At 44.9% G+C, this 16,114-nt stretch overlaps 1 protein-coding gene and 1 long non-coding RNA gene across 3 annotated transcripts; one reads left to right on the top strand and one right to left on the bottom strand.

Annotated features, from left to right (window-relative positions):
* Positions 1-1,567: 1,567 nt before the first annotated feature.
* On the bottom strand, positions 1,568-6,657 carry LOC146710387 (uncharacterized). Its single transcript, XR_014920602.1, has 3 exons — positions 6,498-6,657; positions 2,288-2,412; positions 1,568-2,061 (listed from the first exon to the last, which is right to left on the bottom strand). It is a non-coding gene; the product is annotated as an uncharacterized LOC146710387 (long non-coding RNA).
* A 3,262-nt stretch (positions 6,658-9,919) lies between these two features.
* Positions 9,920-14,921, top strand: eif6 (eukaryotic translation initiation factor 6). Of its 2 annotated transcripts, none has more exons than XM_085457803.1 (7): positions 9,920-10,002; positions 10,250-10,399; positions 11,251-11,336; positions 11,482-11,657; positions 13,723-13,899; positions 13,980-14,164; positions 14,357-14,921. In XM_085457803.1, the coding sequence occupies exons 2-7, from the start codon at positions 10,293-10,295 to the stop codon at positions 14,364-14,366; spliced, it is 741 nt and encodes a 246-aa protein (XP_085313929.1). In that variant the 5' UTR covers positions 9,920-10,002; positions 10,250-10,292; the 3' UTR covers positions 14,367-14,921. The 2 variants fall into 2 exon arrangements, with proteins under 2 accessions (XP_085313929.1, XP_085313928.1); XM_085457802.1 differs by having other exon boundaries at positions 9,921-10,002; positions 10,261-10,399.
* The last annotated feature ends 1,193 nt before the right edge of the window (positions 14,922-16,114 follow it).

The raw sequence follows: 16,114 nt of genomic DNA, 5'->3' as shown, positions 1-16,114 counted from the left end.
TGTTATTTGTACCAGAACCGTGACACGTGAAAAGGGCGTCTTCCTGTCGTAATGTCTGTGATGTAGACACACAGAAGCACGCGTTGCTACGTTATTGATCTGATTTCTCATAGTTCAGCAGAGGAAACCAAAAAAGTGCATTCTGGGTAAACTTTAAAAGTTCTACCACCATGTGAGACACTGTAGGCGGCTGCTCAGGACGAGTTAAAGCGCATGAAAGGACATTTTAATACCAGGCTTATCTTCTAGTCCTGATTCCTGCTTTCTGACACAGACTGGACCCATCAGCTGGGTGGGTTATAAAGCCTGTAAACCCCGTACAGGGTTAGGAAGGAGGAATCGATCCATAGCACAGAGTTTACAGGCACTGAGTCACTGCTGGAGCCTCAAGTGGTCACAGGAGGAACTACAGTTTAAGTTTGTTCATTCGTTTCCTTTTCTTCCTCCCTTCCATCTTCTCTAATGTCTTTCCTTCATCCTTTCTTTCCTCCTTTCCTTCCATACTTCTTTATTTCCATCACTGATTCTTAATTCCTTGCTTCCTTTCATTTGTTCCTTTCCATTTGTTGTTCCCTTTTCAACTTCTTCATCCTCATACCCTTTCCTTTTCATATTTCCTTCCTTTCTACTTCTGTCATTCTTCCTTCTGCTTCCTTTTCCCCTCTTTTCTTCCTTATTGTTTCCTTCTTTATTTCCTTTACTATTTCAGTCGAGCTGTAATATCTGATATAATAACCAAACTGAGGCTCATGTTGTCTCCGGCTGGGACGTCATCCGTCTTGTTTCCTGTAAAATTCCCCGTCTGTTCACACCAGTCGGGGCTTTTGTGACGTTCTCCGAACGACTTTGTTGAAAAAAAGGAAAAAGGAGCCACTTGTGTTAGAACCCGAGCTCATATTCATTAAACTTAAATCATTCGGCGCCCCGTCCTCTCAAGCACAGATGATTTATAACCACCTGAAGACTTTCTCATAATTATGAGACAGTAAGTGTCAGATATGCAGCATTAATCTTATCACAGACTTGAATAATGATGTTCCTGATGAATCCATCACGTCTTCAACTGAAACGTCTTTAGGTCTGCTGATTAATGTCGTTCCTGCTGAACTCTGAACACGCTGCAGTGTGTTTGCATTTTTACAGCTCTGAGTGAAACAAATTAGACCCAAAGGTCTCCTTTTCTTTGTTCCCTTCTTTTCTTCCTTCTTTACTTCCTTTCATATTTGCTCCCTTCTTTGATTTTCCCTTTCCTCCTTCACTCCTTAATTCATTTGCCCTTTCTGGTCTCATTCCTTACTTCTCCTTTGCTATCCTTATTTCATCCTTCTTTCCTTCCTTTGTTCCTACCTGCTTCTTTGTTCCCTTTCCTTCTTAGTCTTCTTCTTCCCGTTTCATTCCTTCCTTAGGTACTCTCATTTCCTTTCCTTTCTTCCTTCCTTTCCTCTCTTTCTGTCATCCGTTTTCCCTTCCTTCCTGCCTCTTCCCTAACCCCCTTTCTTCTTTCGTTTTCTTCCTTCCTTTCCTTCCGTTGTCAGCTTTCTTCCTTTTTTTGCCTCCTTCTCCTTTCCTTACTTCCTTCCCTTTCCCAATCTCCTTCTTTCCTTCCTTTCCCTCTTCCATCCTCCTTTCCTTTCCTTTCTAGTCTAATTCTTTTTGAACATCAACAGCTGAAGTGAGCAACCTTAGTTCAGCTCTCGCGTCTCTCTGACCCACAGAGCATGACGAGCAACACTTCTTTACTTTTGTTCAGTCTTTATTGGCATGACCAGAAATCCAAGCATCTCCCACACAGTCCACGACTCTTGTGACCCATCGTTTGAAATCCTTTTCCATCCCTTCCTCTTATCATTAGTCTTGTTTTCGAGTTGAAGGAAAGTGAAGTCCGGTGCATTTGTTGTTGTAGCAGCACAGACGCAGACAGATCCTCCAGTGTGCGTCTGTTTCATCACGAGCCCAACACACGGGGACCAGTTCAGTACCAGTTAGTGCACGAGATCATGAAACACATGCTGTCCACCCTCCTGTTTCCCATCCTGCACTGGGGCAGCTCTCCTGGCACCTCTGTGGAAGAGAAACACGTTTCAAAAATGTTGAAATTTGCATGAATTTCAGTGCGCGGTGACATTTTACTCCTGTAAAATGAAAATCTGAGTACGACCTCTTCTGAAAGGAAACAATCTTTTTTATAATTACAGGTCAGCAGTTACTAAAAATACACCAGATTCTTGGCGTGAACGCAGGAGAACAAACACATCGCTGTGCTTCCATCGTGGAGTCGAGCGTTTACCTTCAGGAGTCGCGTCCTCAGTTGTGTCACACTGCTCGTGTTTTTCAGTTTCTTTCTCGGCCTCCTCAGCCTTCCTCTCGTGGCTCTGATCACTTCCCATCTTTGGTCATGAAAAAGAGTCCCGCCTGAGGAAAAGCACACAGGTGGAAGCTGAGGTTAAAGGACTTACAGAAGGAAAACACTAAAAAGATCTTTTGGTTTCAGTCAGAGCCGAATGAGAAGATGGAGCAGTGACTACCTGAGAAGTTTTATCATTTAATTGGGGTTAATAAATAGCAAATATGGCAGGTTGAAAGAAACCGCAGAGTGAAGAGGGTGAAAAGTCAAAGGCTTGTTACCCACAAACTCTTCTTCTATCTAAACTGAAGAGGCGGTGCAATGTATGCAGTGGAGGGTGAAATGAGACGGGGAGAGGACAGAGATAGAAAGGCCTTGATAGCGAGGAAGAGAGATACAGACGGAGAGGAAGAGGACAGCAGACATCACCGCCACTCCTGGTTATCAGCTCGGACATCCCTAATCCCGTCCAGGACACCAATCCAATCAGACAAACACAATCAGCTCGCCGGACGCAGCTCAAGGGATCATCTTACTCTGCTCAACACGATCGCCGCGAGCTGCCCAGGCTTTCCCGGCCATGTGTAATGCATGCTGGGAAATTACACATAACCAGAAGGGCTTTTCAGCATCGTGTTACCCTGACGATAAAGCACACGAGTGTGTCGGTGCTTCACGAGCTGGAACAGTAAGAAAACACCGCCATCATCAGCTAAGTTCATTAACTGTCTGAACAGAAGCTGTTTGGAGAGTCTGAATAAATCATGCAGTCTCATCCACTCAGATCTGAGAGTTCCTCTGCAGTCCTCCCCTGAAGGCCGAACCAGAGCCAGTTCTGTCTGGTAACAGGAAGCAGCATCTACACCTGCTGCTGACGTCCTGTGGAGCCACAGCAGCGCTGGGATGTTTGTGCCCTGGTTGGTGACCGTTGCTGGAAGCTGCTGGAGGATGGTGCTGTACCAATAACCTCCACCCGCTTGCTTTGGTTGGTGTCACCCAAATAAACTATGGGCAACCGCTGCAACGGCCGGCGGCTGCCAGATGTTTGCAGACCGGTCTGTGTGACCGAGTCCTACCGTTAAGAAGTGCTGATGTTAAATATGATTCATCCTTAGAGAAAAACAACTGAACTAATCGTTCAGCTTCTGATTGGTCGGCCTGCGGCTCCAGACGCTCCAGACTCAGACGCATGAGCACCAGCTCGGGGACAGCTGGGATGTTTCTGGAACAAACGAGAACAAAATGCTGCTGAATATTTTCACACTTTTCATTCAAGGCACAGAGACAAACGGAGTCTCTAACACCGCCGGCGAGCCAGTGGAAGAAACGGCGGCAGTAAAACAAGAAGATATTAACTGCCTCACAAATGTGTAATGACTGTGGCCTTCTGGCCGGACCCCGAGGCAGTAACTTGTGATAATTTTCACATAAATGTGATTATGAGCCTCTCCTTTGGCCCAGATCTAAATCTAACACCAGAGGAGGCTCATCTGCTGGATGAGCGTTAAAGTGGAGCACAAAGAAAGAAAGAGAACAGCTGGATTGTTTTAACAGTAAAAATGCTGATGGCTTCGTTTCAAACACCTTTCATCTGAACCAAGTAGATAAAAAAGAGCTTTACTGGAGATTTGTGTACTTTGGTTTGTTTTGCATATATTAAGAGTTGCTTGCTGCCATCAGGCGCCTCATAAAAGTTCAAAATGTGACTTCAGAAACCAACAGGTGACATCATGGCGGCGACCTCCATCAAAACAGCCATCGACTCCAGTTGGGCCAAGACATTCAGGCCCATTTCTTAAGTGATGGCAGCTCCAAGAAACAGATGTTTTGGGGACATGTTGTTGGTCAGTGAGGAAGCGGCTTCGAAACACAAAGTGGAAAATGCCCAACCTGAGTCTTCATATTAGGACGCCACAAACCAACAGGTGATGGTGCGGCGGCCACGTTCCATTTTTATAGAACTATACCACAAAAAAAGGATCATGATACTTGTTCCTGGATAAATAAAGATATTCATAAATCTGCTGTTTACTGGCTTTATTCACAGAGCTGACCTGACGATTCAAATAATCTGGCAACCCCCAAAGTTCTTCTCATTAATGGGTTAGAAATGAGTCATGTCAGAAAGCAGTCCCGTTAAAATGGAACAAACGAGCACCGAACAAACTCATCACAGCGACGTGTGTTTCATAGCTGAACTTCAGAGTGTCTCGATCAGTATTCAGAGCGGTCGCCTCGCTTCCCTCCTCGACTCTGTGCAGCACGGATCACAGCGGGAGAGAAAGCAGAGCTAAAAATAGCTCCCTCCTCTCAGATATTGTTTTGTTTTGACTTGTGCGCCTCCTTATCTCTGCCGCTGCCCTCTTCAGCTCACGACAAACCGATTCAGCTTTTCCACAGCCCGAGGGCTCCCATCTGAACACAAAACTACATGTGACCCACAGAAAGCAGCTGCTGGCTGCAACAGCATAACGCTGTGGCAGGTACCTCCGATCTGACAACTCCACAGAGACCAACAGTGAATGCAAAATGATTTTAAATGAGCACAAAGAGGCAAGCTGACTGAAAACAGACACAAAACATGCACAAAAATGATCACAATGAGGCACAAAATGACTAAAAACGGACAGAAACCAACATCAAAGATGACAAAGTGACATCTAGGAGACATAAAATGACAAAATGCAGAAAAACCACAAAGATTTTCTGTAAAACAACTTAAAAAAGAAAAAATGACACAAAACAGGTGCAAAAAGACCACAAAGAGACTGAAAATGACTGTGACAAAATGCAAAAAGACTCAATATTTCTGCAAAACAACAAAAAATGAACAAAGTGACAACAAAGAGACCAAAGTTACACAGAAGGCCGTCTCTCTGAATGCTGCTATACTCGAACAAACCACGCTGACTTCAGTTCTCGCTTTTTTTCTGTCAGTAATGAAAGACTTTTGGCACGAATGGGGTCCACCCACTAGGAAATAATTAAGATAAATAATCTCTCAGCAGCAGATTAATTACAGCCTATCTGCATTACTGATTCGATTAAAGCCAGAGTGAGTTTGCCTCAGTTTTATTCTCTCTCTGCTCTGATGAACGGCTGTCACCGATTCAGGACTGTGTGGCGTTAGCTGACAGACGTTAGACGCTGCTTCATGCGTAATAGATCCACGACTTTAATATTTTTACTGTAAATGTGCTGAATGTTTCCAGCTTCTTTATTCGCTGATATACGATACGCAGGTTAAAATCCCACATCAGCCTTTTCTGTAAAAAACAAGACCAGAAATCTCTGATGTCTACTGGAAATACTGCAGCAAAGGTTTATGATTATAAAAGTGCTTAATGTTGTACATGATCAGATTAAATCACACATGCTGGCTTTGGCTCAGACTCGAACTGTCAGCCTGCCAGTTAGTAAGAAAGCAGTTTGTGGGAGGCAGAAACAAATGACTAAGAAAAAACAAAAATGATGACTCAAGAACTGAAAATGAGATGAAAAAGACTTTAAATCAGTATAAAGAGATACAAAAACAACTTAAACTGCATACAAAACAGCCAGAAAGAGCCTCAAAATGACTAAAAATTGGTAGAAATGACGTCAGGGACACAGAACAATTAAAAACTGGTGCAAAATCTGCACAAACAGACACAAACCGAGAACAAAGACACTCAAATGTCTAAAAATAGGCTTGAATGACCACAAATAGACTTAAAATACACGCAAAACAACAAAAACAGACCGATGACTGAAAAGACGCATGAAAACTAAAGGCGCGCGAACTCAAAGACCACGCCCAAGCTGCTGCAGGTTCATGTTTCCCTTCTGCAGGAACACCTGTGCAGATGTGGGCGGAGTCTAAGAGGACAACCCCGGAACCAGAAGTGTGTTTGTTTGTGTCTGTGTAGCTGTGCCTCATCAGACCTCCACGGCCTGCTCCTCATTACAAACACCAAACATGTCCTGACTGTTTAAGCATCGTGTGTCACCCATTATGAGGGGATCACGCGTGTTTCAGGCTTTCTAACTCCGTGTTGGTGACACGTGTGGGTCCGCTCCAGCCTGCAAACATGTTTACATCTGATCGCTTCGCCTGCAGAGAGCACAGGAGCTCCGACAGCCGCTCGGGGAGCACAGATTAATTTTAGCCCACCTAATCGACCCCCACGAAGCCCGCGAGACCCTCCGTCTGTGTCGGCCGCCGGTTCCGATTAGTTTGCGATGTTTCCAGGCAGAGAATCCCGATCGACGTGTCGGCGGAGTGAAGGCTGTGGAGATCCTGATGGAGGAAGAAGGATCACTCCGCGGAAATCTCCAAGCCAACGCGGAAGTGCCGCAATCTGCAATTCCTCTTACGTCCAGCAGAGGCAGCAGCGTGGCAGCCCCATAGACTTCCACAGTAAAAGACAGAAAACGTATTGTTGTGATCAAAGATACAAACAAAGAGAAAAAAAAACAGACCAAGCTGAACACACAAAACACAAACAACAAAGTAAAGAACAAAAGGTTTCTGCAAAATGATCACAAAGAGACCAGAGTGATTGAAAATAGACAAAAATAGAATTTATGACAAGGACACGCCAACAACAACTGACATCAGACACTGAGTGATCACAGCAGTAAAACTCCAGACGAAAAATGACCACAAATAGCAAACCAGAGACGTGCAAAATGATACAAACAATGAGATGAAAACGGTGAAAAAATAGATGCAAAATAAGTGAAAATAGAAACTTAAAATATCCATAAACAGAGAAAAAGCTCTTTAAGCTCCTCTAACGTCTGCCTGGGCGTGTTTATTCAACCCTTCAGAGGTCCAAAGAGAGACTCTTCTCCAGAGATGGGCAGTAACGATGTAAGGGATTACCATTGCACAAAAGGTAATTAGATTACTGTTACTTTCCCGTAAGCACGCTGCGTTACTAAAACCGTGATTTTTTTTGCAAGAGTTTCTGATGACAGTGACGTAAGCAAGTGCGACGTTGTGACAACAGCTGTGTGCAGATCAACAATGGATCACATATCGAGTGCAGAGAGAGTATGAGCGTGCAGCGTTTAAAGCGTGGAAGTACTGACCTTACTTTGAGTTTGATTCCATAAAAAGTGACAAAAACATTAGTGTCTGCTGTGCGTGGGAAGAAAACTTCTTTTTACAGCGAAAAAAACCCCTAAACTTCCAAGCAAGCACGAGTAGCTACGACGTAATGGGAAACTCACAGAGAAACTCGCGGATTCTTCCACTGACCGCGGCACACCTGCACCAGGGTAAACCTCCGCCTGCCCCACTCCTGCTTTACAGGTGAAAATAGAGCAACAGGACCGCTGAGTCTTTGACTTTATTTATTTTCTGCTGTGTTTTACTTGCATCTATTTGAAAGACTGAGTGTAAACACACAAAATATTTTATTTTATGAGCTGGAATGTGCAGAAAATAGGTTTAAATGTTAAACTAATTTCTTCCAGTCAGAGAATGTTGCATATAATTAAATGTTTGCTTGATGCATAAAGTTAAAAGATTAAAACTAATAAAACAAGTTTTAAAAAGAGACTTTTCCATTTGATTACATTTTGTATGATGATTATGCAGAAAATTGGGCTGAAAAATCTATCACTTTATCACCTCTTCAGGTTGTAAATCGTGTTTTTAAAAAGTAACTAAGTAATTAATTACTTTTGAAAATAAGTAATCAGTAAAGTAACGTGATTACTTTTTGGGGGAAGTAATCAGTAATTAGTTACTGATTACTTTTTTCAAGTAACTTGACCAACACTGCTCTTGTCCAAAGATGAGGTGGATCGTTGGCTGTGACAGGTCCTCGGATGTTTTTATATTTCTGTGAGGAAACTTTTGGAAACACTTCACATGAAGATGGAAGTCTAAATGCACTCTGTGCCCGCATCAGGCACACTGGGCGCACCTGCGCAGGTATAAACAGACTTTAACGCTGGGGCGGAGTGATACCTCTTACTTCTCTCTGCCGCTCTTTGTTCCCTCCGCCCTGGTAACCCACCCCACACCCATCTCTACCAACCTGCTGCTGTGACGTCACGCAGGTGGTGAGCTAATGGAAGTGTCACCAAAACAAGACGTCACGCGGAGAGGCCGACGTGATAGGCTGAGAGAGCAAACCACGGCGCAGCACGAGGACGGAGGAGGAGGAGGATGGCGGTTGCTATGCAGGTTGTTGAGGAAGAAAAAACAGTTTAAAGATTTTTTTTCATGTTGCCTCCTCCTGTGCTCGTGCACGCGCTCGCAGGCACAGAGACATGGTGTAAAAACCTGCTGGAAAAATAACTAAATAACTTAGAAGGCAGAACACCTTCATTTCAGATCATCCAGAACAGCACAGATTATTAATATGAAATTAAAAAAACAAACCTGAATGTGTAATAATTTAGTGTCAGAAATGAATTCATAATTGACATGATTTTGTTTCTGTATAAAAACAGCTGCTCATCATGGGATGGGAAGAAGGGTCCACACTAAACACTGACTCTGCATACATTTCATTTAAATGACAATAAAGTTCTTTTTAAAAAAGACAATCATGATTATTCTTTTGATATCTCAGAGATGTAGCAGAAACAATCTAGATTTAAAAGTGAAGCAGCAAAGTGTCTGAAACATAGAATTTGTGCCACCGACAAAACTTTAGCCCAAGACTGTTTAACCACAGAGCCTCGCTCTGCGTGAGGCACAGTGACAGTATGAGACAGTAACAGAGGTAATAATTATCATTTTAATACCACACTTATTATTTTGAATGTATCTTTCGGTGTAGTTTTGCATTTAATTTTGCAGTTTTCTGCATTTATTCCAGTTTTACATCATTAGTGTATTGTAGCTTTACACGACTAAAACTTCTCAGGACTTTATTTAATGTATTTAACGAATGATGGCATGTATGTGTATGTATATATATGTATGCGTGTATGCGGAAATATGTGTGTGTATGTATGTACGCATGCATACATGTATATATACATATGTATGTATGTGCGTGTATGTTTGCAGGTGTATGTATAACTTGTCCATATCTTTCTTGTGTAAATGTAAATTTGTCTGTGATTGTGTAAATACTTACGCTATTGTGTACTTCCCACACATAGAGAAATGCCAAACAGCCTTTCATTGTTCTTGTAACAGTGACAATGAAAGCTATTCTATTCTGTTCTATTCTAAAAGTAATGGGTAAAAGTCAAACTAGGGTCAAAGGTCAGAAACTAGCAATATTTATAAAGCAACAGATAATTTCATGCTTTGCATTGGGACCATAATAAAATGAATCGTCACTTTCAAAAACAATGAATAAAATAAATAAATAATTTATTGTGTTTATTATTAACAAACAGCAGTTTGTGGACGTTCGGGAACGAAAAGAGACACGTCAGTGTTTTTGGACGGACTTTATGAATGAGACATAAAATAAAAAAATTAAAACGAAACAATAAAAAAATATTTGAATCCAGCTTGACAGTAAATAAAAACAAAGATATATTAAGATTTTTAAAGAGGGAACCGCTGTTTGTTTTAAAAGTGAAAAAAAAAAACATGTGTTACGTCTTACGTCACCACGTTAACCCCGAAGCGGAAGTGAACACGTGGGGTTGAGGCACGGCACCACATCGCATGTTTGGAGGCCACGAGTCTGTTTCAGGTGATTTCTCCTCTTTTCACGTAAATTTTACCAAGTTATTGAAGAACTGACGTCACGGCGTGTGACGTTTAGGGTGTCCAGTGATTTTAAAAACGTTTTAATGAGACCGTTTCCGGTCTGAAAGCTAACCTGAGGGAAAGTAGCCGGTTAGTTAGCCAGTTAGCTGGTTGTCAGCGCTCGTAAATATCCAGGTAAACAGACAGACAGGTGTGACTTCGGGCTATAAACCGTCACTGCTGGTTTTCAGGTGTTTCACAGGTAAATCATCCACCTCTTCCTCCGTCTTCATCATGGCTGTGAGAGCCGCCTTTGAGAAAAACAACGAGATCGGCTGCTTCGCCAAACTGACCAACACGTACTGCCTGGTGGCCATCGGCGGCTCCGAGAACTTCTACAGGTGAGTTCACCTTTGAACAAGCGCCACACTTTGATAACTTTGAGGTGAAGTTGAGACCCAAAGTTACAGCCAGATGTCATCAAGGTGCGTCACATTCCTCAGCCTTTATATAACGAGCTGTGTTTCCTGCTACCGGAGTCAGTCCAGGTGATCCGGTCTCAGTCAGCTGTGTTATAATAATAAACTTAATAATCTCCATCCATCACCACTTTGGTAAACACCTAGGCGTTCCCTGGCTCCGCCCCCAGGCCCTCCTCCCTGTAGAACGCCTCACCTGGCTCCTTTCAATGAGGAGGAACAGCGGCTCTACTCCGAGTCCCTGACCGTGTGACAGTGTGATTCTTTCAGTCACTACCCAGAACCTGTAGGTGAGGGTGGAGGTGTAGATCTGCCACCAATTCAACAGCTTCACTTTCACACTCAGGTCTCTGTTCACCAGAACAGACCGGTACAGCATCCACGTCACTGCTAACGCTGCGTCAGTCCATCTGTCATCTCCCACTCCTCCCTCCTCTCACTTGTGAAGACCCTGAAATATTTAAGCTCCTCCAGTTGGGGCAGTAACTCCTTCCCGGAATGGGCACTCCGCCCTTTTCTTGCTGAGGACTGTGGCTTCAGACTTGGAGGTGCTGATTCTCATTTCTGTTGCTTCAGACTCTGCAGCTAACGCTCCAGTGTGAGCTGGAGGCCACCAACAGAGCCACAGCATCTGCAAAAAGCAGAGATGAAAGTCCAACAAAGTGGAAGCCTCGTGGCTACTGATGGTGATCACTGATATCAGTGTTTCACTTGGTTCTTGTTGACGTATATTTTCCTCGTCTGTTGGAAGTAATCTGATGTTGTGTGTTCAGTGTGTTTGAAGGGGAGCTGTCAGAAACCATCCCAGTGGTTCACGCTTCCATAGCAGGCTGTCGCATCATCGGGAGGATGTGTGTGGGTGAGTAAAGCTGGATAAATGTGTGCAGTGTATGCATCCCTCACAACACACCACTGCCTGCCTTCATCTTTAAACATGGCCGTCGCACTCCTCTGTGCTCGGACCGCTGCAGTCAGACTCACTCGACTCGTTCCCGTTTGTTCAGGAAATCGTCACGGCCTCCTGGTTCCCAACAACACGACAGACCAGGAGCTGCAGCACATCAGAAACTGCCTCCCAGACACCGTGAGGATCCAGAGAGTCGAGGAGAGGCTGTCCGCGCTTGGTAACGTCATCGCCTGCAATGACTACGTCGCGCTGGTCCATCCCGACCTTGACAGGGTGAGACAATCAAACGCGCCCCATCCCTCGGCTGTTCTGAGGGTTACATCGTTTTGTTTGGCTGGAATAATTCACGTTTTACTTAAATTAGTGAAGTAAAATATGAAACTCTTCTGTACTCGCCTGTGAAGCTTCTAACAACCTCATTCAGTTCACTCAGATATTTTTTTCAAGCTGTTTCGGTTTAATGTTTCAGGCTGTGCATTTACTCTACAGACACTGTATTCAAAATATTCTTCAGCTCATCCTCTTCCTTAAAGGTCACCACCTGCCACACTGCAGCAGGTTTAGTTCACTAAATGATTTTTCCAATTAGAATTAAAGCTTAAATAAATTCATTTAACTCTTTTTAAAATTTCACTAATTTTTCCAACTTGGAGGACAATCGTCATTTCAGTCCTGACCAAAATAGTCGAGCAGATGTTCATTTGAGAAAAAAAAACACTTTATTGAAATTTAGCTGAGTCAGAGGTTCTTAGTTAACAGCCAGGCAGCTGGAAGTCCCGCCTCCCACAGCCCAGTCTGTGCACAAGCATCTTCCTCTGTTTCATATCGAGGATCCTCGTTTGGCTCTGAGCAGATTTCACAAGAAAGAGTCCAAAGTTTCCAAACCGGAAGGTTTCAGCTGAGGAGGGAGGCCAGGAGGAGAGGGAGGCCAGGAGGAGAGGGAGGCCAGGAGGAGAGGGAGGCCAGGAGGAGGGGGAGGCCAGGAGGAGGGGGAGGCCAGGAGGAGAGGGAGGCCAGGAGGAGGGGGAGGCCAGGAGGAGGGGGAGGCCAGGAGGAGGGGGAGGCCAGGAGGAGGGAGACCAGGAGGACACCCGCCGTTTTTTATCTTTCCTCTGGGTTTGCATCATCGATTGAAGATGACAGTGTGCCGTTATCACTGTGTGCTGTTTGGTCTTTGTGTCCTGCCACACTGAGTGAAATTGAGTGGAGACTGACTCAGAGTCTGAACTCTGTCAGAGCTTCAGACACCGTCCGAAACCGTCACATTTACTGAGGTCTGCAGCAGCGGTCCCCGGGCCCCGCCCCCTCTGTGAGTCGTTTGGTGCCGACCCGCGAGAGTTGAGAGGTGTGAGATTTATGGGTTTCAGGGTTTTTATCGTTAACTCGGTTTCCCTGGGTCTTTTCCCGTGTTGTCTTATTTTGAAAGAAATATTCACATGTTACCATAGCGACCAGAGAGCATTAAGGGGCAGAGAGGAGGATGTTACCCTCAGTGTTGTTGGTGCGTTTCAGGAGGGCGCTGCTAATAAAGTTACACAGTGTTTATTATTATATTTACAGAATACCACAGCTCTTGTCTCGGTCGTATCATTTTGTTTTGTTGTAATTATCCGCGACACCTTCAAGGCCGGTCCGTGAAAATATTGTCTGACATTAAACTGTCTGTGGCTCAAAGGTTGGGGACCGCTGCTGTACATCCTGTAGTTTGGTTTCTGGAGGGCGGACGTCTGCGCTGTAAATAAAGCGTGAGAGTGAGACATCTGAGGCATGTGACCTGAAACTCTGGCTCGTGCTTTCTCAGCCGGCTCAGTGCAGGAGCTGTGTCACGGTCCTCGCTGACGTCTCGCCGTATTTGTCCCCGTGCAACTTCATCCACTTCCCAAAAATGAAAATCAGTTGAGGAATCAACACTTGGACACTGGAGGTGATCCACTTCCTGTTGCAGAGGCGCAAGTACAAGGGTACATAACAGGACCTAAAAAATGTCTCGAGAGAGGCCTGATTTATCAGATAGTGTGAAACAGGTTTGCCTTGTTTTTAGCCGCCTGATGGGGTGTAATGTGCTACAGCTGCCAGAAGGTGGAGGTAATGCACCTGAAAGCTGCTTGTATGCTGCTCACACTGTGTGTTTGTACAGAGAGAGATTCAATAATGGCGCACTGAGGTCATTGAAAAAACCAAAGAAGACTACAGCCAGCGTTTTATGTCAAACATTAAATTAAAGCTTGAGAGCGAACAGCGCCGTGTTTGTATGTGGTGGAAGTGAATACAACAATCTGTGGCTGTGAGAGCAGTATGGTTTTCCCCGGGTTCATGCTGACACTCACTCTGTTCCCAGGAGACAGAGGAGATCCTGGCGGACACGCTGAAGGTGGAGGTTTTCCGTCAGACGATAGCGGAGCAGGTCCTCGTCGGCTCGTACTGCGCGTTCAGCAACCAGGGAGGCCTCGTCCACCCGAAGACGTCGATAGAAGATCAGGACGAGCTGTCGTCGCTGCTGCAGGTGCCCCTGGTGGTGAGTGCAGCCCGCACGCCGTCACGTGAACTCGACGGTACGAGACGCATTGTAATTTTTGTGACCGGCTTCCTGTTCAGGCGGGCACGGTGAACCGGGGCAGCGAGGTCATCGCGGCGGGGATGGTGGTCAACGACTGGAGCGCGTTCTGCGGCCTGGACACAACCAGCACGGAGCTGTCGGTCATCGAGAGCGTGTTCAGACTCGGTGACACGGCGCAGCCCTCCGCCATCGCCACCAGCATGAGGGACTCGCTGATCGACAGGTAACGCACAAACACACCTGTACTCACACGACAGCGAGGGCTGGTCCTGCGCGCTTGAAGCAGGATCACTGCCTGCAGCTGTTCCTGCCTCTGAGGGACAGTAACTCTGATTCTGGAGCTCGCAGGTGGAAATGAGGTGACGTGTAAACCTTGTAGTCTGACCTTCCTCCTCTCTGCTCTGTTTCCCATCAGCATGGCGTAGACCCGCCTCCCGTTTGCCATCGAGGAGCTCTGCTGCCTGAAGCTCTGCCGCCGGACTTCATTTCTGCACCTCAAACTTCTCCTTCCACACAACACGACTCCCTTTAACTCCAACAGCCTCCTTCTGTTTCTCCTTTCGTACTTCCAACACCTTTTCCCGGGTAGAGTAAAACATCCTGGCAGCTGAAACGGTTTCACAGGACCGGGGACGGGCAGAGAGGGAAATAATGCAGAAATAATAACCCTGTGGTTACACAGTGACGATGTGCACCTGTGCTGGATGTGATTATTGACCCTGATGCTTCAGGTACAGAACGGCTCGATTAGTCTCTTAAAGTCAGTCAGAACACATTTGTATGACGTGTTTCTGTGCACTTACTCTGAAATGATTTCTGGCGGTAACGATGAGAGCGCAGTGTAATTAGCAAACACAGGAAACGCTCCTGCAGAGATGGATGTTCTTCCTCAGACTGTGTGACGAGACAAACTAGACACGGAGGAAGTTTCTTAATGTCTTGTGTGTCTTGTATAAAAAATAAAGCCCATCATCTTTTTATCTGTTTGCTGCTTTTTCTGTTTCTCCTTTCAAAAACTCACAGTGAGGATTAATAATAATAATAATAATAATAATAATAATTGACCTCACAGCTGCAAAACCTCCATAAGAGGTTTGTAGGAAGCCGGAGATGATGTGCAGCTCCTGGAGTGCATGAAAGTGAAGATTGTTTTAGAGGGCAAAGGTCCAAGAAGTCGAAGCTTTTCCCTCTAAAACGAATCTGGTGACCCTCAGGAGGGACTCCACCCTCAGTTTGGACAAAATTGTCTAACAGGAAATGAGGGCGAGATTTTATTTCTGCACAATGATTGCTTCTGTTTTTTTAATACTTGGACTCACTACAACACACGAAGGTTTCTCAACAATGTTTGCAGATTTTTTTCTTTCCTTCTCTAAAGTTTTCAGGAGTTTCGGTGAATTCTGACCTGAGGTGTTTACACCTGCAGCAGCAGACTGTCCAGCCTGAACCCTCAGAGCAGCTCGTTGTTCTATGATACGTTTCTGTTTTGTAGAGGTTCACACATTCACCTGATTCAATCCCAGGAGGAGCATCTGGTGTAAAAATCTGCTGCATCAAACATGGAGCCCCCTGCTGTGGTGACCCTTTCTAATGAAGCCATGCACAGCATTCCCTTTATAATATGAAAACTGTGAGTGGGAGGACCTCGAAGTGCAGACAGGTTAGTTTTTCCCAGCTTTTTTGAGCCTCTGGGAATGTTCACAGTATGAGGCCAAATTCTGACTCGGGTGGGAACTTCCCTCTGTACAGACCCCCCCCTGCAGGCTTAATGGTGACATCTTGAGCAGTTTATTATCATTATCAGTAGTTTGCTGTTACTTAGAGATGATGTGTTTTTCCCACTCGTCTCTTTAGTTGTTGTGCAGATGGTTTCATGAGGTTTGTACCTGCAGCTCATCTGTGAGAGGATGAATATTACAAACACTTTTTCAGCCAAACAAAATGTTTCGGACGATTCTGTTGCATCACTCCTAAAGGTGTCAGGTTTCTTGAAGTTCATCTGACGATGTCAGTGTTTCACCGAAGCTGCTCTGAAGTCAAACGTAAGTGGTCCTAATGAGCACCATGACATCACAGCTGTGTCGATGGAAGATGTAAATAGGGCTGGGCTATATCATACCGTTCACGGTAATACCGGTGTAATTTTGGGCAACGATAGGAAAATGAAATATCG

This window comes from Copadichromis virginalis, linkage group LG5 (assembly GCF_057382275.1).
Source record: "Copadichromis virginalis isolate Kocher_CV1m ecotype Utaka linkage group LG5, C_Virginalis_male_GT1.1, whole genome shotgun sequence".
In the NCBI taxonomy this organism is placed as follows: Eukaryota; Metazoa; Chordata; class Actinopteri; order Cichliformes; family Cichlidae; genus Copadichromis; species Copadichromis virginalis.
Note: the sequence above shows the minus strand (reverse complement) of the source record. Positions and strands in the feature narration are given on the sequence as shown.

What these genes read in the sequence shown, in the direction of transcription:
- eif6 (XM_085457802.1), top strand. Translation starts at nt 9,975, where the DNA reads ATGTTTGGAGGCCACGAGTCTGTTTCAG. An exon ending in AGGCCACGAGTCTGTTTCAG is followed by an intron (nt 10,003 to 10,260) that starts GTGATTTCTCCT and finishes GGTGTTTCACAG; the next exon opens with GTAAATCATCCACCTCTTCC. An exon ending in GGCTCCGAGAACTTCTACAG is followed by an intron (nt 10,400 to 11,250) that starts GTGAGTTCACCT and finishes TTGTGTGTTCAG; the next exon opens with TGTGTTTGAAGGGGAGCTGT.